General features: G+C 43.3%; 2 protein-coding genes across 29 annotated transcripts in view; one reads left to right on the top strand and one right to left on the bottom strand.

Moving 5' to 3' along the window:
* The first annotated feature begins 1213 nt into the window (after positions 1-1213).
* The window catches only part of tanc1a (tetratricopeptide repeat, ankyrin repeat and coiled-coil containing 1a), a 46314-nt gene continuing 23130 nt past the window's right edge, over positions 1214-24397 (top strand). For 4 of the 5 annotated variants that reach the window (XR_009785361.1, XM_061753342.1, XM_061753335.1 and 1 more), the window contains exons 1-8: positions 1214-1342; positions 4138-4268; positions 8249-8537; positions 10447-10728; positions 18680-18796; positions 18954-19244; positions 21824-21951; positions 22620-22851. Coding sequence is in view for 4 of the 5 variants with exons in the window: in XM_061753342.1 (XP_061609326.1) it covers positions 4188-4268; positions 8249-8537; positions 10447-10728; positions 18680-18796; positions 18954-19244; positions 21824-21951; positions 22620-22851 (1420 nt within the window). In the remaining variant the exon portion in view is untranslated. Of the gene's footprint in view, positions 1343-4137; positions 4269-8248; positions 8538-10446; positions 10729-18679; positions 18797-18953; positions 19245-21823; positions 21952-22619; positions 22852-24397 lie in introns of those variants that run through there. The other variant, XM_061753351.1, reaches the window with a different exon arrangement.
* The window catches only part of wdsub1 (WD repeat, sterile alpha motif and U-box domain containing 1), a 50375-nt gene continuing 33427 nt past the window's right edge, over positions 7450-24397 (bottom strand). For 15 of the 24 annotated variants that reach the window (XR_009785377.1, XR_009785375.1, XR_009785385.1 and 12 more), the window contains 5 exons: positions 22632-22857; positions 18938-19095; positions 10421-10599; positions 8172-8509; positions 7450-7716 (listed from right to left, as the gene is read on the bottom strand). The gene's annotated coding sequence lies outside the window, so the exon portion shown is untranslated. Of the gene's footprint in view, positions 7717-8171; positions 8510-10420; positions 10600-12853; positions 13780-18937; positions 19177-22631; positions 22858-22967; positions 23074-24397 lie in introns of all 24 variants that reach the window. The other 9 variants (XR_009785392.1, XR_009785371.1, XR_009785372.1 and 6 more) reach the window with 6 other exon arrangements.

Raw genomic sequence — 24397 nt, 5'->3', positions numbered from 1 at the left:
CACGAGTGAGGGAAGAATGGAACGGGAGATCGACAGGCGCATCGCTGCGGTGTCTGCAGTGATGCGGACTTTGTATCGGTCCGTTGTGGTGAAGAAGGAGCTAAGCCGCGAGGCAAAGCTCTCGATTTACCGGTCGATCTACGTTGCTACCCTCACCTACGGTCACGAGCTGTGGGTGACCTCGGAAGAGCTGGATGAAGTGGCTGGGGAGAGGGAAGTCTGGGCGTCCCTGCTAAAGCTACTGCCCCCGCGACCTGACCTCGGATGGAAAATGGATGGATGGTCCCTGTACTAGTACACTCTTTGTCCCCACTAGTACAAATAATTTAGCGCACTAGTACAATGACTGTGTCTTACTTATAATGTTTTGTCCACTGTGTGTATGACATTTCTGCACACTAGTAGGAAAACCTTGGCGTACTAGTAGGACAACTACATGTTACCACCAGTGAGGCAAAACTGAGCACTGGTTAAGCGCTATATGTTTAGAATTTTACGTCAAGAGTAGTAGCAGTAGCATTTGTCCACTAGTCCACAGGTTTGCCTTACTAGTAACTCTGCTAGTATCCCAAAGTTATCTGACTTGTGTTGAGCACGATTGTAATAGAACACAAATATCAAATAAATGCTTGAAGGGGTTTATAATGCCTTCCACTGTAAGCATTAGCTGTGGGTAGAACATTACGCTACTAGTGCGCCATAATCGTTCTACTATTGCAGTGAATTGTCCTACTAGGGTTAGGGTGAGACTAGATACCAGGAGATTGACCACACACGACTGAAACACCGGGCGGGGGGGGGGGAATTCATCCCAGCTCAGGGTTTCCATTAGGAAGGATTTAAAGTCACTGCCGAAGAATCTGTGCTTCAGAGGAGCTTCGATTATTGTTGCATAAATTGAGACACACCCACACATCAATGAGTGAGCACTGTCCCTGACACACACACACACACGCTATTACTATATTATAGACAAATGCCCACCTTACAGTCAGTATGAAACTATGTACATGGCTCATCATATGTTTATATTGATTTATACTCCTGGGACATGATTTAAATTCACCGCAGATCTTATCTGGAGGGGCTTCATCTCTCTCTCTCTCTCATACACACTTTCTTTCATATTCCTCCCTGGCTCCACTCTCAACCACCCCCCACGTCCCCTCCCTTCTCGCCTTCACTCCCCTCCCCTCCCACCCCTCCCGTTCCCTTCCCATTCTCCTTCTCCCCTCTGCTGAGGCCGAAGGACGGGTAAGGAAGCTGGAGTATGTGGACGGCTCGCGCGACTCGAGGGGACCTCTCGTCTTCGCCTCGTGCTGTGGCGAGACAGAGCGCAGAGGTGAGAGGATGGGCGTGAGTGTGTTCGGCATCGTGGCCGTTGTGTACTTATTGATGGGGGAATGCAATACGGTTGTAGGAGAATGAATGGGATAAAGGTGAGGGATGTGAAATGAGTGTGTGTGTGAATCCGAATGAAATTCTTCCTTTCAGGTGAATAAGACAAATGGTGTCACGATGTGTAAAGTCAATTACACGCCTCTAACTTAAATGACATTTTTTTGGGGGGGTATGAATATCAATAATGCAGACAGGTTTTCTTATGTCCAGAGAGCTATACTCCAAGGATGAACAGATTCAATTGTATTTTTTTTTTTTTTTTATTATAAGGCATTTCCAACCCCGGTTGCCAGGCACTTTTCAGCTTCCCGTTTCCAATGGCAACTGCTAGATGGTTTGATGAATAGCGCTGGACATTCACGGTGTTCTCGTGCTACTCCAGATTGAGTCTTCGGCCTCTCCTGGCGAAATGCAAAGTTTTCTTGTCTCTCTCCCTCTGAAATACAACCCCGCCCGCCCGCCCGCCCCACCACCACCCGTCGCCCGCCCCCATTTCCCTCGTTCTCTCCCAAGCTGTGAAGTGAGAAGTGCATAGAGAAAGGCTCTAATTGGCGAGCCTTGTGAAACAAAATGCCTAGGCCTGCCTATTAAAATTGACCTTCATCCTCTCAAGGCTCGCGCTTGGGTTGAATGTGAGGGGGGATTCAAAGGTAAAAAGGTACAGAGTGAAATGTTGAAAAAAAAGAATGAGTGGAAGGAGTGCAAAACAAACGTGGTGCGTAGACGCAAAGATGTGTGCGAGGCGGCGTGAGCTGTTCTTGTTATCTGAGATGTTCTGTCATCCTGTTTATAAGCCTACTCAATATGCGTGTTACTCAGCCCCGAACATGAGGTGCAAGAACAAGAGACGTGAACGGCTCAGATGGTTAAAGGCACAAAGCAGGGAGATGTTCCAATTGTGGAAAGTAGTGTCTTTGCACTGTGAGCACGCGTGTGACTGACGTGGGGTTGGAGGTCAAAGAATCACGGAGCCTTAAACCGGTGATGAATGAATTCAGCATATGTCCCGCGTCAGCCGATCTCTCAGGAAGCCAACGCCGAGGCTCCGCGTCTCTCTCGTCACCACGCTGGTTCAAATTCGCAAGCTGTCTTTCAGCCACGAGCACCTGGCAAACTCTCCGCCTCGCGCAACCTTGTGACGGCGCGACCTATGGGAAGCTGTTCGAGCGTTTATTCACTCGTACGCTCTTTGTCCTCACTCGTAAGACAATTCAGCGCACTAGTGGAAAGACTAGGGTGCACTAGTAGCACCATTGTGTCTCACTAGTCACGTGTTAACCGCTATTGCCTTTCACTACTACAGTATATGCCACTGGTGTCAAACTTCAGGCCCGGGGGCCTTATCCGGCCCACCGCATTATTTTATGTGGCCCGCGATAGCAAATCATGCCATGTCAACTTCAATGATTCTTGCTAAAATCTGTCTGTCCAAAAGTTTTAACTGTCATATGGAGGAAATAATAACATTGAGATATTGCAAGCATTTTTGAAAACAAAGAGCGTATTAGTACATCGGCCTTAAGTTAGATTAGACCCGCATTTTCCGATTGTTTCATTGTTGCGACCCACTTTTACAGAAGTTCAGAACAATAAAGATGGTCTTTGTTTAAAAATAGCCTCTAAAAAAACGCATGTACAATATAAGATTTTTTTTAAACGTGTTTCAAATGAGTATGCCCTACCGCTAAAAGCATATTGCTAGCCATGACGTCCGCTACACTGTGTTTGTTTATGGCGCTAGAGCGCAAGGAAGTCACATTTCCTGTCCTGAATACGAATACTTGGAAGTTTTTATTAGCCGTCTGTGACTAACTTTTGGGTCCCGACCCGGCAGTTGAGAATCACTGCTCTCCATGGTCCTAGTGAGGCAAAACCACTAGTCGGAATTTTGGTGCTACTATGGGATCCAGGAGGCTACTAGTGTGTGACACATGCCTACTACTTTGTAGTTGGGCCTAGTAGTGTTACTAGTGCAGCACAGTAGACAACTAGTAAGGTTTAATCGTGTAGTAGTTGGGCAAAAAGTGGCCGTACACTGGAAAAAAAAATGAACTTCTCAAAACAAGTAAAAAAAAAAAAAAAAAAAAAAAAAAAGTAGAACAATACATTTTGTCCTTAAAATAGGTGAAAAAATAAATAAATATATATATATATATATATATATATATATATATTCCAATGGAACCAGAATGAATTAACTTGATAAGATTCTTGCAATAAGATCTTTTTTTTAAATTAAAATTTAGACAAAAGTCAAAACTGTCTTAAAATAAGTACAGTAATGTTTTTACGAGAAATAAGATAAATTCAACAGTTGAGATTTTGTGTTTTTTTGCTGCGTCGTAGTGGAAAACAATACTTTAGTAAGCCAGTCATTCTACTAGTGCACTCTATTTCTTTTACCCGTGCACTTGATTGTCTTAATAGTGAGGAAAAATAGCGTGGCATGGACCTTAAACTGGATACGAAGGATATACAATAAATGCTCAAACTGCTTCCATAGCAACCTTGACAAGGGACTGTAAAGCTGCTGCTCTAATCAGAGGAGCTGGGTGTGCTTTGTTTTCATTTTTTGGGGTGTTTTTTTTTTCCCTTTCTGGGTTTGCTGACCTGTGAATGCATAGCGTACATTTCACATGATCCGCTTGCAATGCTGCCACGCAGGACGCATCACCGAGAGGCCCACCTATCATGCTTCCATTTGCCTGTTCGTGTGTGTGTGCGTGTGTGTTCCAGACCTCCACGTGGAGCTCCAGCTGGGCTCCTCGCTTTCTACCCAGGAACTGATGACCAGACTATGCTTGTTATTGGGAGAAGCAACGCCCGGCATAGCTAGCTCTCCTATGGAGGACAGGAGGGAAAAGAAGGTAAAGCAGCATCTTTATTTACTTTTCCTTTTTTTTTTTTACCGCCCCCCCCCCCCCCCCCGGCGGTAAAAATAAACAATGCTTGAATTTTTATAACATTTCAATTTCTGGCTGATTTATTTCATGAAGAAACAATTCATGATGTGATGAGTACCCACTTGGACGCATACTAATTATCATCAAATTAGAAATGATTTATACATCGCTGCAATATGAATTATGCTGCAGTCCTTGTTCATGTTGCTTGCGCATTGACTCCATATCTTTGATATCCATCTTAAGGCCCATGCACTAGTATACTCTTTGTCCTCACTAGTGATACAATTCAGCGCATGTATTACTAGTAATACTAGTTTTCCCACTACTGCCAATCCTTTTTTTTTGGTCATGCTTACAATTGAGCTCTTTTAAAGCATGTTAAAGTCCTAAAAAAAATCTTTTCATTGCACTGTACGTTCTTTTAATCATTTTAGTAAGCTGTCTTTTGTTTCTGTACTTTATTTTGAAATATCTTTTGGGGTTTGTTTTTAAATGCTTTTAAATGTTGTACTTTTAATCACCTAAAGCACACCGCGTAACCTTTTGTATGAAATTCTCGATATAAAAGAAGCTCCCTTACCTTGTCTACTAGTGCCTACTAGTACACAATTACTAGTAAATTACTGTCCTGCACTAATAACACTACTAAGCCTAACTAGTAGGCCCTAAAGTAGCAGACAATCCATCACACTTGATCTCCTGTTTATGGTCCATGTACTAGTATGGCCTCTGCCCTCACTAGTAGGACAATTTAGCACACTAGTGGGACGAAGGCGCGCACTATTAGAACTGGTGTGTCTTACTAGTGATTTTTTCCACTACTATTGCCACTTGTAATTGAGCCGTACTAGTAAACTGTGGTAACTGTGCTACACTAGTAACATTAGTAAAAAACTAGTCAAATAGTGCCCAGTTTTGCCTCACAAATAATATGTAGTTGTCCTGCTAGTATACCACAGTTTTCCTACTAATGTAAAGAAATGTCATACATAAAACAAGATACTAGTAAGACATTTGTTCTACTTGTACTCCCTAATACTGTATTTTTAATAAGCGCCAAACTGTCTTATTAGTGAGGATAAAGAGCATACTAGTACATGGACCTGAAGCGAGAGATTATAGTGATTTAAATCTGTGCACTAGTTGACAACTGTGTACTACTAGTGACATTATAAAATTCTACTAGTTAACATCTTGCGCCTCACTAACCGCGCACTGATATCAACTAAGTCACAATTTTGCCTCACTAGTAACATGTAAGTGTCTTACTCATTTGCAGACGTGACGCAGTTGCCTGGTGGGATTTTTAAAATTTTTCTTTGTTTTACTAGTAAGACAGTCGTGGTACTCACGCGCCCTAGTTATTTTACTAGTGTGCTGAATTATGGCACGCGAACCTTTAGATGCATACTAAGAAGAGTGAATAAATGCTCAAGCAGTTTCCCATATGCGCGGCTCATGTGACTCCCGTCAGTGTCCTACTCGCTGTATGATTATCGAACGTGCTTGCGGCGCCGTCTCCGTGCCTCGGCCCATTTAGCCAGCCTCATTTCACCAGCTGAGCTCCAGATACAGTCGCTTTCGCCGTGAACGCAGGCAGGGATCATATGAGGGATGGGGCTTGTCCTGGCCTGGCTGAGATAGATTAGGGCCCCCGCTATAAAAGGAACATCGGTGAGCTGCCTCCATTCTCCCACCTTGTTGTTGCTGTTGACCCCCCCCCCCCCCCCCCCCCCGCATTGCATAAACATTGCATCAGTGACCAAGAGGCCCGAACTGCTTTTGATCAAACTACCAAGATAAAAAAAAATCCTATGAGAAAGCCTGTTATTTTTTTCACAGTGGACAAAATGTGCTAACAAACCTTTCCAAGCGTGTTCTTTTATAGGAACGGTCCCACAATAACTATACTGTATGTAATGATGTAAGGAGCACACAAAAAAAAGGCCAGTTGTAACAGTGAACGGATACCTGCAGTATATTTTTATTTGTTGACTATTGCAATTTCACATGTGTGTAAATTTGTCATTTTCTTTACTTGTCCAGCCTTCAATACATCTAATGTCTGTGATAGAGCCACAATGAAAGTTTTGAGCTTGGCCCTAATGTTTCAGGTTTTTATTTCTATACATTTATTTGATACTCTTTAGTATCGCCGCGCAGGGAAATCATGCAATGGAATATGGAATAGAAACACTTGCATATGAAACTGACCTCTCTGTAGCAATGATTCCATTGATTCACTAGTAACGATACAATTTGACTTAATCGGTCCGAAATAGGTTTCACCAAAAATCTTGGTTTCTGACAAAAATGCAGAGAAAACAAGCGTTTTGTGAAAAGAAAAATGTCAAGACAACAGTGACTTTGACGATATTTTACTAGTTTTTTTGCTTTTGTGACACCTTAAACTATATTAAAAAAAGCAAGACTGAAAAGGGCTTTTGATGGCAAAATAAGAATTTATTTACAGATATACAACTAAGAAACGTGCCATGAATGGCGCCGACTCACCACATGGCTCTAGTTGAATGTCAGTGTCTTCTTTACATGGCGTTCCACGTTCACTCCATGAACTTGGTCATCTCTTCTCACAATCGCGACACACATTTTCTACTACTTACCACAAATACTGTTCGAGTGTGAACTGCCTGAACTTTTCTGGCTTCAAACACGTTGGCATCGGTCTCCCTCATAATCGATGTGACAAGCCGAGATTCCCCCCATAATCTTAATCTTCTACTCAAAAGCTGTGCTGATCTCATATCCAAAGCAATACAGTGGCGCCATCTACAGGGATCTGTTGGTCATTACGGTGGTTTACAACTTTCACAGACAAGTTGGGTGAGACCCTCTTCCACGCCTGCCTATTGAAAAATCTACTTGACGCATATATACGTCGGTGGCAGTAAACGGTTGGATTTCAGTTGAATATAAACGCCCACGACAGTGAATGACTTAATGTATTTTTGTAATGTAAAATATGTGCGTTGGCTTAGTAAACGTTTTGGAACCTCTGGCCCAGAGCCCTGATCACTATGTTCACCTGTTGCAATCTATTGAGTTCACCATCACCGACCATTGTTCCCATTGTTGATAGATGAAAGAAAAAATAAGACACACATACATACATACACACATGCAGTGCTACCTCATTCTTCATCCTCTTTTTTTTATTTTTTTACCTTTGCACACATTACAGCTGTCATCCACATATTAACATGATGTATTCATTGGATTTTCTGTGCCTAAATGTATCCTTTCATCTGTGACGAATATCCATATCCGTCTTATTGAGGTTATCTTCCATCTTGAACAGCAGTGTGTGTCGAGTGAGTTTGTCTCCAAACGGTGACTGTCAACAGCGCGGGATTCATTTGAGAATCTAACCAGCTGTCCTTCTGAAAAACTGCGGAAAAAAAGATAGTTAAAGTGGAAAAGTTCCATTTTACAGTATGTCACTTGGAGTACAAGAAGCACACAGCTGTCAGTTATTGCACAGTTTTGCCTCCCAAATAACATGCACTTTCCCTACGAGTACACTGAAGTTGTCCTACTAGTGAGGACAAAGCGCGTACTAGTACATGGACCTGAAAACGATATAAAGCAGAATAAATAAAGAATAAATGCTCAAAATGCTTTCGACAGTGCGCAGTAGTAAAACGACAGTGTCTGACTAGTAACGTTTGCACTCTAGTAGGCCAAAAGTGGCACTAGCAGTGAAAAAAAAAAACATGACAAGTCGTTCTACCAGTGCATCCTAGTCATGCTACAAGTGTGCTAAATTGTCTTACTAGTGAGGGCAAGAAGAATGCTGCACATGGACCTTAAGCTGGAGATCAAGGTTACTGAATAAATGCTCACTGTTGCAGAGAAAATGGAGACTGCTGATATTTTTTCTCATCCGGAGTATACGTATTTAGTGCCTCTTTCTTTTTCAGGGCGACACTCCCGCTCAGGGAGGGAGTCCGAGCTCCACGTTGACCTGCGGCACTGCCTCTCCTTGCTCTGGGAGCCCCTCCTCCACCTTAAGCAGCAGTAACGTATGCCACCCTTTGCCCCTGCCTTCACCACACGGAGGCTCCAGCCTCAGTCCCAGCGGGACGCTCTCCAGCCCCGTACGAGGCCCCGCTCAATGTTCTCCGGCCGCACTCGTCGCTGGGAGCAGCCTCGGCCCACCGCCACAAAGTCCCACCTCCACCCTGGAGAGCAAAGACAGCGGAATAATAGGTGAGCGCTTATCAACCTTTATGTTGACAAGATAAGACGTACAGTGAAATATTGCATATTGCAGATTATTTTTATTTTTTTTACAAGATTTTACAGTGTACAGGCATGTTCAAATTTAGAGTTGTTAGCCTTCAGTGTTGTATCACGTTGTGCCACAACATGCCGGGTGGTATGGACGGTTGACTGGAAGAGATGCATAACAGCCAGACGAAGACGCCGAGAAAGTCCCCAACCAAATTTAAGAAATTGTCATTGTTCCGACATAGCAGAGAGATAGTATGCCTATGTATAATGTTGTATGCTCCCTTTGTATGTGTTGCTGCTTCACGTGTGTCAAAGTAGCAGTCGTTTAGAGGATTATGATAACCATACCGTCTGCTAATTTCGCCGAACTTCTAATTGAATATCAGCCCAGCTGACTTGTGCCAGACTTTATAGGTGATGCAGATAGGAAGTTAGATGAGCCATCACTTAGCTCCAAGTCCTTGTGAAATGTGCAGTCCTATCCCGCACTTTCTGTGTGTCGCCTGTGCCACTTCAGCCTCAAGGCTTCAACTCCCTGCTGTCAAAACTGGGACACTGCTGTCTTTCTTGCTTATGGGTCTGATGCTTCTAAAATAGGACACTTTTCTCTAAATAGACTCTGTATTTATAGTTAAATACTAAAGGGCAACGGCTGGATCGAGAATGATAAAAGCCTTCGATTGATGAGTATTTTAAGAGAAAAAGTTTGAGTATGTGTGTGTTGGTTTGTGCAGATAGAATTTAAAACCGTTTTATGCAGTAAACAGGGAAAAGAAAAAATGTGAGCAGTTGAATTTTTTTTTTTTTTATAATTGCCACAGACTATGTGTCCAAAACCTGCGATTGGCTGGCAACCAGTTCAGGGTGTACCCCGCCTCCTGCCCGATGACAGCTGGGATAGGCTCCAGCACGCCCGCGACCCTAGTGAGGAGAAGCGCCTCAGAAAATGGATGGGTGGATGGATGGATGTGTCCAAAACAGTTTATCTTTTCAAACTCATGTTACAACTCTACCCTAAGAAAATAAATGGCGTACTTATTATTTGATTTTGAAAAAAAATGTGCTGGAAGTGCGCGCGTAAAAGCACATACTCCATCACGCCCACTAACAACCCAGGCTAAACTTGTTTTTAAGTTTCTCAGTCAAACTGCATCACTTTAACTGTGCTTCCTTGACACCAATAGCCAGGGCTTTGACACCACCACGTCGGTCCGAGTAATTCCCACAATGCAATGTGGATTTTTCTTTCGGCCTTATTGTTACATTAAATGTCATTGTCCTTTCTGTCTATGTGTTTCTTCGAAAGTATACATTTATTTAGCTGTAACATTTATTGTTGATTTATGTTGTAGTGTTTTTTTTTCTTTTCTTTGTTTTTGTTCTTTTTTAAATTGTGTGAAATAAGGACTTCTTGGTCGATTCCTCTGGCACAGTGTGCCCAGTGGAGTGTCAACCGAATAAAGATAATAATAAATACAAAAGAAATGGGGCACATTGACTTATTATTTAGTCACTCCGATCTACAGCATGTTGTCAACATATTTGGTCAAAGCAGCCAATTGTTTTCAAGTCAATTGTTTCAAATCCAAGTGAAGTCACGAGTCACTGCTGTTCAAGTCCAAGTTGAGTTGCAAGTCTTTTAACATATTGTCAAGTCGAGTCAAAAGTCATCATATTCATGACTCCAGTCCACACCTATGCTGCGAACAGTCGAACACATTTGACATTGAAATTCATTCCAATAAGGGATACTGATTTAAAATAGGAGCAAATGAAATTGCGAGTTTGGTTATGAAACGAATTCAATTTATGAGTCAAGGCGCCACTGTGTTCGACTTTTGTTCATATGCCTGGCTTACCTCACCAATATCCCTCTTGTGCGTAGCAACCATCACTAGTTCTTCTGAGAATGAGGAGCGAAGTGTCTCGAGTTCCGATCTGACTGCGGACGAAGCCCCGGGAGGCAGCGTCGTCGTCATGGGCCACACAGGCGAGGACAACCATCTTGGGCCTCCTCGGAGTAATCCCACCATCCAACCTGAGGAGTCATCAGTGAGAGCTGATATCAAGGAGCCCAGGACACCCCCACCGCCTAAGAGACCCCTCCCACAGCACCACATACACACTGCTTCCTCTTTCATGATGCCCCGTCCAAATTCTGTGGCAGGTACATGTTATTCATTGTTCTTCTAGTCTTGATCATCATGGAAAACGTCATTAATTTAATGTGCTGATTGGTTTACTGCAGACCGAGACGACTATCTTAACCCTTCCGTACTGCTCGGGTCAAATTTGACCTAATTTGACAACAATAAAAATACTCGAAATATCATTCTTTCACCCTGAAATTTGATGACTTTTCCTAAAGTGATTTAAAATATACACAAAAAAACAAACAAACAAAAAAAACCAAAGCATTCTTTTGAACAGGTGCTCCATACTCTGTGTACACTGAAGCTATTCCAGGTCAAATTTGACCCGTGTCTACAAAAACAGGTTTTAGTTTTACCAGTGTGTGTTGTAATCAAGGAGAATAGTGGTTATGATGGAAATCTTGAAACTGTGAAACAGTATTGTTCAGGAGGAAGCTTAAAACAGTCCCAAGAATTGCCTTTGTTGTGCCACAGCTGCACAGGTTCCTGTAGAAACATGCACACGTTGGTCACGGGGGAATCCTGAAACAGCCAAAGAGTAAACCAGCGCAAGAATGCTCATATATACGAAATAAATATAACAATCAAAAGTCATATAGAAGTCAGCGGGTGTCGTGACACAGGCTCGAGATCTGCACATTTAAAAACAAATACCTGCAATGTAGCAAATAAGCTACAGGCTATTCATACATTTTGAAAAGATCTGTAGTTCATAATTTCATATGGACACCTGTTATGAGGGTGTCCTTGTCCTGGGTCTGTCTATCTATCTGTCTGTCTGTCTGTCTGTACCTACCTACCTACCTACCTACCTATAGCTCTACAGTATCTCTTGCGCTACAGTATCTCTAGCTCTATCTAACCCTATCTCTATCTCACACTATCTCACGCTATTTCTATCTCATGCTATCTCTATCTCGAACTCTATCTCCCGCTGTCTCTATATTTATCTTACTCTATCTCGATATCGATCTCACGCTATCTCTATTATCTATCTCTACCTGTATCTCATGCTAGCCATATCTCACACTATCTCTATCTCACGCTCACTATCTCACACTATCTCTGTATCTCACGCTATCTCTATTTCTATCTCACGCTATCACTATTATCTATGTCCTGCTCTCTATCTCAATCTCACGCTATCTCTATCACACACTATTGCTATCGCTATCTCACGCTATCGCTATCTGTATCTCATGCTATCTCAATCTCACGCTATCTCTATCTCACACTATTGCTATCGCTATCTTACGCTATCGCTATCTGTATCTCATGCTATCTGTATCTCACGCTATCTCTAGCTCACACTCTTTGTCTCACGCTCACAATATCACACTATCTCTCGATCTCACGCTATCTCTATTTCCATCTCACGCCATCTCTATCTCACACTATCTCTATCTCACACTATTGCTATCGCTATCTTACGCTATCGCTATCTGTATCTCATGCTATCTGTATCTCACGCTATCTCTAGCTCACACTCTTTGTCTCACGCTCACGATATCACACTATCTCTCGATCTCACGCCATCTCTATCTCACACTATCTCTATCTAATAGAACAGTGATTCACAACCACTCTGTGCCATGAGGGATCATCAGGTGTGTCGCAGGAAATGATCCGATTTTGCTAAATCGGTCCACAAAATAGTTCATTTACTACAAATAATGTATCTTTGTTCTATGCCAGCGACACATCTTAACAGGTAGAACAATGAAACGCTCTTCCACTTGAAGGAAGGGAGGTCGTAGTACCATGTGTTGTACGTGTTGCCCTTCATAAAACAGAATAATAGCTTTGTGTTCAACTAAACAGGCCCAGATTGTACCCTGAGTAACTACATTTGGGAGTAAATTGAGACAAGATGTTCATGACATAATTATTGATACCTTTTGTGACATTTGTGTTTAGTGGTGTGCCGTGACATTTTTCTAAAGTCAAATATGTGCCTTGGCTCAATCAAGGTTGAGAAACACTTTCGAAAGAGCGTCACCTGGTGTTGCCATGGCAATGACAGAGCGGGAAATATATCAATTGCGGAACTATCGATAGTTAAGTGAGGTGTGGCACCAAACTACCAGTGAGCAGTGGAATTGAAGTACCCTGGGAGGCTGTCATGAAATGATCTCTTACCTCTCCTGTTACAATCTGTGCTGGTGCACAAGGCTCTTCTTCCTCTTCCTCTTCCTCACATAACCTTAGATGTCTGTTCATTCGTGCTTTGTGGTGCGGGCATAAAAGAGATTCCCTAAGGAGTGGATTCACAGTAAAGCCTGCCAGTTTCTTCTGTCAGCTGGTGCTTTCATTTAGACAGTCGAAATGAAATTGAGGATAAAGGCAAAGTGGGCTGCACAGTACTGGCTGGGCCTGCTAATATTTACTCCACATGAAAGTTCAGAACTTTGTGTATTTGCTCTCAATTTAAAACAAAGCTTTAATTTTTCCCATGTGGAAAACGTTGGCATGATCATGTCAAGCTGCAACACAGAAATTCGGCTACAGTATACAAACAAGCGTGCATACTTTATATAGCCTGATATAATGTACAGTACATTGGGAGAAGGAAAATACTGTAGCAATGATGATGAGTGCTGTGCTGAAATCTTAATTGATTTCTGTCTTCATAACCTTACTTCACAGCAGTCATTTTGACATAATAAACCAGGAAAATTTAGGATGGACACTTATCAAGTCGTTTGAGCATTTGTTCACTATTCTTGATGTCCAGCTTAAGGTCCGTGTACTAGTGTGTTCTTTGGGTCATATTCTCCTGTGCGCGTAGCTCTGCACCGGTACATGGACCGGTACATGGAGGCCAACATTAGCCGTACCCCGCAACAAGGGACATAACCTACCCAACTATTAGGGCCACTGGTTCTTTATTGTACTTTATTCTTAATTGTACAATTCCTGCAATATTCCTGGCCTATGTGTGCCCAATGAAGCGTTGGTGTTAACAGTGAAAACATGAACTAATAAAGAAGGTTTTCTTCTCCATCGAGTCTACATTGCTCCTCTTGCTCCTGACAGTCCACGTAGAAGTTTGTTCTTTGTCCACACTAGTCGGGAACATACAGCGCACAAGTTGAACAAACTTATTATTATTATTTTTTTTACATTACTCCCTGCCACTATTGTATGACATTTCTGCACATTATCAAACAACTTTGGCACACTAGTAGGACAACTACATGTCACCAGTGAGGCAAAACCACTAGTAGGCATTATGGTGCTTCTAGTAGGGTCCAGGAGGCTACTAGTGCGTAACACAAGCCAGCAATTCAGTGCACTAGTAGAACCACTAGGGCACACTAGTAGAACAGATGTCTTCCTAGTAATATTTTTGCACTACTAATGCCACTCAGAGGTAAACTACTGTGCTGCACCAGTAACACTACTAGGCCCAACTAGCAGGCATGTGCCACAAATTAGTACTAGAACAACTAGTGAGGCAAAACTGTGCACAAGTTCTAGTGGCACAAAATTCTACTGAATAAAAAAAAAAATACTTACAGTCTTACAGTAGTGGAAGGCTGTAGTGGAAAAAAAAACTTTACTTGTAAGAAACAGTCGTTCTACTAGTGCACTAAATTGCTTTCCTGGACAAAGAGTGTCAAGAATATTGACTAAATGCTTCAACAGCTTTCCATTGGCATCCTTCATTGCGGTGAATGAGGAACATTGTAAAATGGCTTCAAAAGGTGCTGTCTAAATGCAGGCTGATTAGTGATTGGATTTGGTAGTCTTTCCATAGTCTCGTTTCCCCGAAAAACTTTGTTATTGTGTTGTAGGTCAGTTGTGTTGAGCTTAGGGAGTACAGCAGATGCTCTACCTTTTGAGGCAGCAGCATCAAATTGTAACTGCGGAGCGACTCGGCGCCACATTGTGTTGTGACGAGCTTGTGTTATGAGGTTTGATGGGTGCAGGGGCTGAGTTGACCTTTGAATGTGGGGAAGGATCAACGAGAGGTGGCGTGTAATCAGTCACAGTCATCAGCAGTGGATGAAAAGGTAGGCAGCCTTGTTGTGGGTGACCAGGGCGGTTGTCAAACTGGATGAAAACAGGATTTTCTTCCTCTCTCTCTCATGATCATTCGTGGTCCACTCAGCAATTTGGCCAGGCGGTCTTGAGCCAGCAATCTTTCTCATCCCACGCCACACCTCCTTCACACTGTTTCTCCTGTTCACACCTCGTACCCAAGATGTTCTCTCCATCCTCCAGTCTCCTCTTGGAAATGTGATCCTCTGCATTCCTATTCTTTTACAGTCGTTGTTGATAAATGATCATGAAGTACACGTTAAGTGTCTTCAGTATTTGCAAAAGTTTAGTGAGTCCCTCCTTATGCTGTACGAACAAGTGTAAAAGGCAAGGCGCAGCAAGGACACAGATAATCAAACCAAATAAATGCAGCATAAGTAATTCAGTGAACCCCCGTTGATCGTGCGGGATACGCTCCAGACGTACCCACGGTCGGTGGAAATACACGATATCGAGAAATCATGCAAAAAACAAGGTTATACACATTCAAAGTGATTCAAACGAACCTACATTTATAAAACAAAACACTTCCCTAGCGCCTGTTCTCACTCTCTTGCTGTCAAGAAATGGGAGACTATCATGTAACATCGCTTTGAGGAAATGAAAAGAACACTCGTTCGCACGGTTCTCCAAGTAAGAGGCACAGCGCTTCAAGCTGTTTATTTGTCACGTTTGTGAAGTTTACGTGAAAACCGACATATCAAAAAAGAGAAATAACACTTAACACTAACACTATAGTATACAGTCACCAAAATGTTCAACCAAACCATATCATTTGGGCTAATGGAAGTCCGCTTTCTTACGGCTAACATATAATGCAAAATGCCATAGATGGGGTAACGGAAATTAGCGTAGCTGTTACTGTAATTATACACCTTCAAACAGTACCACACGGAGCAGCAACACATACAAACAGAGCATACAACATTACTTATATTCTCTCTGCCCTCCGGAAACAATGACTCTTACTGGAATTTTCATTTTGTTTTCCTTTTTCTTACTTCTCTTCCTCTGTTACACAGCATGTCTTTCAGTCGACTTCAGTGCTGCCCGGCATATTGTGGCACAACGTGCTTCTGCACAGAAGGCACGCAACTCTAAATACGGACTTGCCTGTAGAAAAACCCATGAAAAACATCCATCCATTGTCTTCCGCTTATCGTAGGTCGGGTCGCGGCGCCAGCAGCCTCAGCAGGGAAGCCCAGACTTCCCTCTCCCCAGCCACTTCCTCTAGCTCTTGATGCCCGAGCCACCTCATCTGGCTCCTCTCAATGCGGAGGAGCAGCGGCTCGACTCTGAGCCCCTCCCGAATGACCGAGCTTCTCACCCTATCTCTAGGGGAGAGCCCGGACACCCTGCGGAGGAAACTCATTTCGGCCGCTTGAATCCGGGATCTTGTTCTCGACCAACAGCGCGTGACCATAGGTGAGTGTAGGAACGTAGATTGACCGGTAAATTGGACAACGGACCGATACAAAGTTTGCATGACTGCAGACGCCGCAGCGATCCGCCTGTCGATCTCCCGTTCCATTCTTCCCTCACTCGTGAAAAAGACCCTGGTGCCAAGTGCACGTGTGGACACCCTTATGCTTGAACATGGTGTTCGTTATGGACAATCCGCGATGAGCACAGAAGTCCAATAACAGAACACCGCTCGGGTTGTGATCGGGGGGGCCGTTCCTCCCAATCACGCCCTTCAGGTCTCACTGTCATTGCCCACGTGAGCATTGAAGTCCCCCAGCAGAACGATGGAGTCCCCTCCAAGGAACCCAAAAAGCGTGGGTGCTGTTTGGTGCGTAGGGACAAATAACAGTCAGGACCCACCCCCCCACCTGAAGGCGGAGGGAGGCTACCCTCTCGTCCACCGGGGTGCACCCCAACGTGCAGGCGCCGAGTCGGGGGGCAATAAGTATACCCACACCTGCTCGGCGCCTCTCACCGTGGACAACTCCAGAGTGGAAGAGAGTCCAAGCTCTCTCAAGAGGACTGGTACCAGAGCCCGAGCTGTGTGTGGAGGCGAGCCTGACTATATCTAGTCGGAATTTCTCGACCTCACACACCAGCTCGGGCTCCTTCCCTGCCAGAGAGGTGACATTCCACGTCCCTCGAGCCAGCTTCTGTAGCTTGGGATCGGATCGCCAAGGTCTCACGTTGCCCTTTCGGGCTGTGCCCGGCCGAGCCCCATGGGGGCAGGCCCGGCGCTCGCCTTCGAACCCCACCTCCAGGCCTGGCTCCAGAGGGGGGCCCCGGTGTCCCGCGTCCGGGCAAGGGAAACCTATATCCATATATTTTGTTCGTCATAGGGGTTTTTGGAGCCGTGCTTTGTCTGGTCCCTCACCGAGGGCCTGTTTGCCATGGGTGACCCTAGCAGGGGCGTGAAGCCCCAGACAACTTAGCTCCTATGATCATTGGGACACACAAGCCCCTCCACCACGATAAGGTGACGGCTCAAGGAGAGGACATGAAAAACAATCACTTCAAAATCTGAATCTAGCAGGGGCTCAAAGGACGAACCGCGATATAGATGGGGTCCACTGTATTGCCTAGTCATCCTGACATTGGACCAATTTGATGATCTGTCATGAAAAAGGGTATGGGATATTGTTGATTTACTGACATTGCTGGCTGGAATTCCTCAGCCTAAAACCAAAATTGCTAAAGGCTTTAAGCCTATAAGAGCTCAGAGATGTGCTACAGCTTCCTCGGATCCTCAGAGATTAAAAGAGACTGCGTCAAACGCGTAAAGTCCATGATTATAGTCAGGCCAGGTCATCCTCTGTCCAGTGGCTGCGCTTCTTTCATACTCTGCCTGTTTGATTGGTCTAGCCGTATTAATCTATGCAAGTGTGGTAAAACCCAAGCTGCTTTTTACATTTTTTTTTTTTTTTTTTTTTACCCCACTTAGAAAGAACTGTGGATGATTTACTCAAAATATTGCCTTGCATTGCACACACTGCAGATAGATAGATCGAAAGACTGTTGCTATAGATATTGTAGATTCAATAGAACTACAGACGCTGACAGTATAATTTAGCAGAAGGCTGCGAAGAATGTTTTAAATACTGTGGAGATAAATCATGGTTGACCTGTAAACTCGGTTGTATGAGTGGGTGGATGGCAAAGGCGGGTGTGGGAGTAAACAACTCCCTGCTCCTCTTCTGCACGACATGTTCTTTATTAGATTTCTTTTATTTTTATGTTATTCAATCTACTACTACTATCAATCTGCTATTTACCCAAAAAGAAATTGCACTTTGTGACAATGTAAAGTTGCCAATGTACAGCTTGTATGACACTGTCCTCTTGGAAGAACTCAACACACAGCCAAAGACGGCTAAACAGCAGGCAACAAAAGTGAGTACACCCCCCAAGTGAAAATGTCCAAATTGGGCCCAATAAGCCATTTTCCTTCCGCAGTGTTATGCGACATGTTAATGTTATTGGGTCTCAGGTGTGAAGGGGGAGCAGTGTGTGAAATGTGTCGTTAGCACCCTCATCCGCTCTCATACTGGTGACTGGAAGTTGAATATGGCACCTCATGGCAAAGAAAAAGCTCAACAAAGAGATGAACCAGGCTACAAGATTTCCGTGATAAGATATAATCAAATATTTACAACAATGTGAGTTGTGTGCTCCTTTTTGCGAGATACTGTACGTCTCGTCATTCGACAGTAAAAGGAACATTTGGCCAGAACTTGTGTCAAATCAAGATAACGAGACATAATCGAGTTTCTTTTCTCGTCCTCGCTCCTCACTTGGCAAGGTCACTGAGTATTTATAATGGAGTGCCAAAAACAGATTCTTCCTGGCGTTTCTATGGAAACAATAATGAACTCAAGTCATGAAATTGACACGCTGGCGGTTTTGCTTTTGTACAGTTTGTGCCACCCCTTGACCGTCTCGTTATGGCTCTCTTGACAGCAACGTGCTCCACTCGACTCGAGGATCTGAGTTATCTGGAACACCAACAGGTTGGCGGGCACAGGGGCTCCGCCCGCAAACTCAACACAACTGGACGCACGAATGAGGACTCGAAAGGTATTTCATTTTTTACCCTCGGGCTATAAGCGCAGTGCTAATACTTTTGTACTTAAGTACATTTCAGTCTGCACTTTTAATTTTTTTTATGTCTACTTCCTGTAAGTACAGCATGTGGGTACTTTTGCCACCTCTGCTCACCTTGCACTTTCTCCAGGGAGACTGGCCCATTTCAAACAAGGCGACATCATGCTGAAACCGCTGCTGTTCGAAGTTCCCGGCGCCACCGCGGAAACACCTTTCGTGGGCCGGGATTGGCTCTTCGTGCGTCTGGATGAGGTCTTGAGGAAAACCAGCAACTGCGAGGGGAGAGGGGCCGTCATCGTGGGAAACGCGGGCTCGGGCAAAACTGCTATCATGTGGCGGCTGGTGGCGCTCAGCTGTCATGGCAAACACACGCAACATGGTGGGCCCAGCATCCCTCACAGCCCGAGCTCCTCTCCCAAATGTAAGGTTCTCGTCACTTCTAATCAAAATATGAATCGAAGAGAATGCACATACTACGGACATAGTACAGTTGAGGTGTGGAAGGGACAGTGAATTATATGGAGACCCCCCTAAAAGAGAAGGTTAATAATTGCCGGTATATGCCACAAAATGGCGGAAAAGCACTACTTTTGTCGAAATGAAGCTCCTCAGCACACTTCAACATATTTCCTTGGCACCGATATACCAGAAGATGGCGGCAAAGCAGTAGGTTAGTCTAAATGACGCTTGTCGTATCATATCTAACTAGTTCCTTGGGATTCCTTGAGTAATGCTTTATTGATTTGGTCCTACCACAAAAACAGTGAACAGGTTCATAGAGTTTTTCAATATTTCATTTTTTTTCCACCAACAAATCAATAATTATTATTATTAACATCATATTTTTGTTTTTGTCTCTGCTTATGTCCATGTGGATGGCAAAGTAAGAATTTCATTGCACAGTGGAAAGGTTTCCCAATTGTTTATAGGACAGTAAACGCTGAGATTTGAATCCTGAATTTGCGACTGTTTAACTGTATTTTGTTTAAATGTGTTTAAAGCATGCGGGAAGGGTAAAACTATTAAATCTTTCTCTACCACAGTCGGATCTAAAACGCATTCCCCTTATTTCCCCCTGATATGAGTTTAATAATGCAAAATTTTCAGAGGTATTGGTTTGCAGTGGTGTAGAACTGCATGACATCTTGTCTGTAAGTTGAGTAAGGGAACCAAAAAATAACAATGTTACTATGACGCATAGCAGTTCTATAGACGCCCCCCCCCCCCAAAAAAAAACCCCAAAAAACAAACTGCTTAAAATAATGTCAGACAAAAAGGAGTATCATAAAGCTCTCACCACATTGGATTGAATTAGCGTGTGCACTAGTAACCTAATCTTGTGGCCTGTACTTTGCTGTGGTGGTGATTTTAGTGTTTTAAACCAAATGTGACAGCCGTAGCCTTTTTAAAAACATCACCTCGCGTCTGGTTTCCCGTTGGCACAAAAAGATACACAGCGCTGTTTGGATGATACGTGGTGCAAATGCATAACAAGTACAGCTGTGTTCATTTTTCAGTATCACTGCATTATTCATGGACACCTGCACTATATGTTGCCATTTTGATTTATATTCAATGTGGCTCTAGTCGCTGTATCGTGTAGAGGGGCGCAACTATCACTTTGTGTTGTATTATGGGGTTGGACTGCACATTTCCCACACTTGCTAATTAATTGCAGTAGTGCGGAAAGCCGTTTGAGCGTTTATTTGAGATCCTTGATATCCAGTGTGAGGTGCAGGTACTAGTAAACTCTTTGTCCTCACTATTCAGACAATTCCGTGCACTAGTGGAAAGAATGTCTCACTAATCAATTTTTTTTCCACTATTGCAGCCATCTACTAGTGTATTACATTTCTGCATACTAGTAGGGCAACTACATGTTACTAGTGAGGCACAACTGTAACCACTTGACATCTGCATACTACTAAAACTACTACGTTGGATGTTACCAAGTGTAATTTTGTCACTCGTGTGTAGTACTAGTAGCACACAGTTGTCACCTAGTGCACAGTTTCGTCTTACTAGCAACATATAGTTGCCCTCCTAGTGAGGACAAAGAGTGTACTAGTATGTGAACCTAAGATGGATATCCTTGATATCGAATTTTATGATTGGATTTCCCTCATTTCCATCTTAAGGTCCATGTACTAGTATGCACTTTGTCCGAGCTAGTAAGACAATTCAGCACACTTGTAGAACAACTAGGGTGCAGCAGTAGACTGACTGTGTCATACTGGTAACGACTGCGTACGACTACTAGTGGTATTAGTAGTGGAAAACTGAGCATTTATTCAATATCTTTGATATCCAGCTTAAGGTCTAGGTAGTAGTGCTCTCTTTGTCCTCATTAGTAAGACAACTCAGTAGTGACTGGTTAAATGACTGTGTTTGCGTACTAGTAGGACAAAAGCAGCACTAGTAGTGGACAAAACTTTTTGTCCGATAAACTATACACTAGTAGGCAACTGCATGCTACTAGTACCACTACTGACATTATAACATTCCACTAGTTGACTTTTATAATTACGTGTTACTAATTGAGGAAAACTGTGCACTCGTTGACAACTGTGTGCTATTAGTAGTACTAGTGACTGTGACTAGAAAATTCTACCGGTTAGCATATAGCACCTCACAGGTCGTTCTAGTAGCACCTAGATATCAACTAGTACACAGTTTTGCCTCACTAGTAACATATCGGGTTCTTACTAGCATGCCAAAGTCGTCCTACTAGTGTGCAGAAATGTCATATTGTAGTGGAAGAAACATTACTAGTAAGACAGTCATTCTACTAGTGCTCTGAATAGTATTACTAATGAGGAAAAAGAGCGTACTACTACATGGACCCTTAAGCTACTGTAGAAAGCAATTAAATGCTCACAGAGCTTTCCATATGGCAATTGAATTGTTTACCATTTCCTCCCAACACACCTGCGCGTCCACTTGAGACACCTTCCGAGTATAAACGGCACTTGTGTCTTTGCTGCTTTGTGCTCTATTCAGGTGGGGAAAAGCAGCGGAAATCTTCCGCCAAACAAACTGCCGATTCCCAAGTCAACCCGAGTGCTGTTACAGGAGCGTCTGATAGCGCAGCGCAGAGCAAAGAGCTCGCCGCATGCCTTGCCAACAAGGTACCGGTCAGCACCGCACCAGCGCTTGCATTCTCACACTTGTGAGAGAACTAAATCCCCAGCCAGTCTCTTTCTCCGACCTTACATCACCACCGTATGGATTTCACATAATACACAGGACAGAATGTTTCGAGTACAGTAATGAGCCACTTGTGCTGACAGAATCACGCGAATAGTCGGCTAAGCTAGCTATTGATTCCTTAGGTCGATGGAACTTGGTCATTTTCCAATGTTCGCTTGAGCTTCGGGAGCTTTGCTGAAACTATTTGGGAATATCCACCAGGATCTGCCTACGATCAAAAAATGACAATATCCGATGTTTAGGCTTCCTTCGTATTTGTATAAGCAAATGATATACATGTCTTTAACTTTTGTCCGAAGACTGCAGCCATAAAGAAAAAAACCATCAGGTCATCAAACCAGAGTTATGTTCATTAGCGCAGCATACAGATGAAGAACTTGACGTTCTGCAAATAGATTGTCATTATTACAAGCGAGTCTATCGATGTGCCATTCAAATTACTTCTGGTGGGGAAAACTGTCATTTTAAGGTTAAGATTATTACATACAGTAGCCATAAAATGAAAAACAGCATATGTTATCATATGGAATTCACTCTATTCGTCAAGTTGAAATCATCCACATCTTTAACTCCTGCGTTTTGACAGGTGGTCGCTTACCATTTCTGCCAGGCCGACAACACATACACCTGCCTGGTCCCGGAGTTTGTTCACAGTGTCGCCGCCCTGCTGGCCAGATCGCCACAGCTCACCCCGTTCAGGGAGCTGCTGATCCAGGAACCTCACTTGCAGAATATGCTCAGTCTGCGCTCCTGTGTCCAAGACCCCATAGCTGCCTTCCGAAAGGGTGTCCTGGAGCCCATGGCCAACCTGCGCAAGGGTAAGTCTTCACATCCATGCCCACACATGAAAAACAAATTATTATATGTGCTATTTGAGTGTAAAGATCATTTAAAGTTTAAAATAGTATATTTCTTGAGCGGAAAATTCCATTACTCTGCAATTTGGGAGGCCGCTGCTATGCTACAAAGTGAACCTGCCTTTATCACAGGGTGATCGCGGGGTATCACATTTTCCAGACTGCACCGCGATAGGTGCAAATCTGTAATATAAAGAAAGACCATATTAAAAAACTCGAAAGAAATAGTTTTACCACTCTCATACGCTTTTTGAATACATTTAAACTTAATAAAACCCACTTAAACTTATTCGACACACTTTTTAAAGTAGTCCTTAGCGCCTGTTCTCACTCTCTCACTGTCAAGAAATGGGAGACTATCGTATAACATCCCTTTGAGGAAACAAAAAGAAAATTCTCCACTCACAAGGTCCTCCGAATAACAGTTAACGCGTGCTTGCTTCCACCTGTTAATATGTCACTCCCAAAAACTGACACAAACAATAAAAGGGAAATAAACATTGTATATTTAAACACCAGAATGTTCAACCTATACCATACAGTTTTATTTCAACAAAAGTCTGCTAGCTTATCGGTAACATAATGTGAAACACCATAGACGGGCTAATGGAAATGAGCATAGATGTTATGACAATTATAAACCTTATTTAACACAGTTGGAACAGCAACACAAAAACATACAGCAGTGCTCACAGACTTAGATTTTTTCTCCCTTGTGTGGCAATGACTGGAGTTTAGTTGGGAATCTTCTCTGCCTCTTCTTCTTAAATATGCTGCATTTCTTCCAGTAAACCTTCGAACCTTTATTTGTCCTTCCCGGTTGACGTTTACAGTAAAACTGACAAGAGAATTAAACATTTAAACACCAAAATGTTCAACCAAACCATATTGCTTTGTCTAACGAAAGTCCGCTAGCCTCATGCTAACATATAACGTGAAGCACAGTCGACGTGCAAACAGAAAATACTATGGAAATTATAATCCTTCAAACACCCGCTTCTTTAACACACACAGAACATCAACACGTGCAAAAAGAGCATACACCAATACTTACAGGCATATATTCTCTCTGCGCCGTGGGAATGACTATTACTAGAGTCTAGTTGGGGGCCTTCTCTGCCTCTTCCTAAACTTAATTATACTGCGTGCATCTCACAGTAGACCTCATTGCCGGCCGGCATTGTGGCCCAACGTGGAACTAACACTCAAGTCGGTAATTCTGAATTCGGACTTGCCTGTATACTGTAAAATCCCATAAAAGAAAAACGATTGCTTAAGAAATCTGCGTTATAGTGGTGGTGCAAATGGATTCACTGACCCTATAATACGCTGATACATGAAGTCACTGATTTGGGTCCCAGGAAAGTGTGGAAGCAATGCTAGGTCATTTGCATGCGGAAGGAACGAGTGTTATTTTTGCCCTGGTATCTCATCAGCGTCCCACCGGATTTCAAGGTCGCTCAATACGCTGAGGCAGAGGCGGTGGAATGCTTAGGCCATATTAGCC

Source organism: Phyllopteryx taeniolatus, chromosome 2 (genome assembly GCF_024500385.1).
Source record: "Phyllopteryx taeniolatus isolate TA_2022b chromosome 2, UOR_Ptae_1.2, whole genome shotgun sequence".
NCBI classification, from domain to species: Eukaryota; Metazoa; Chordata; class Actinopteri; order Syngnathiformes; family Syngnathidae; genus Phyllopteryx; species Phyllopteryx taeniolatus.
The sequence above is the reverse complement of the archived record's forward strand: the minus strand, read 5'-3'. Positions and strand labels throughout refer to the sequence as shown.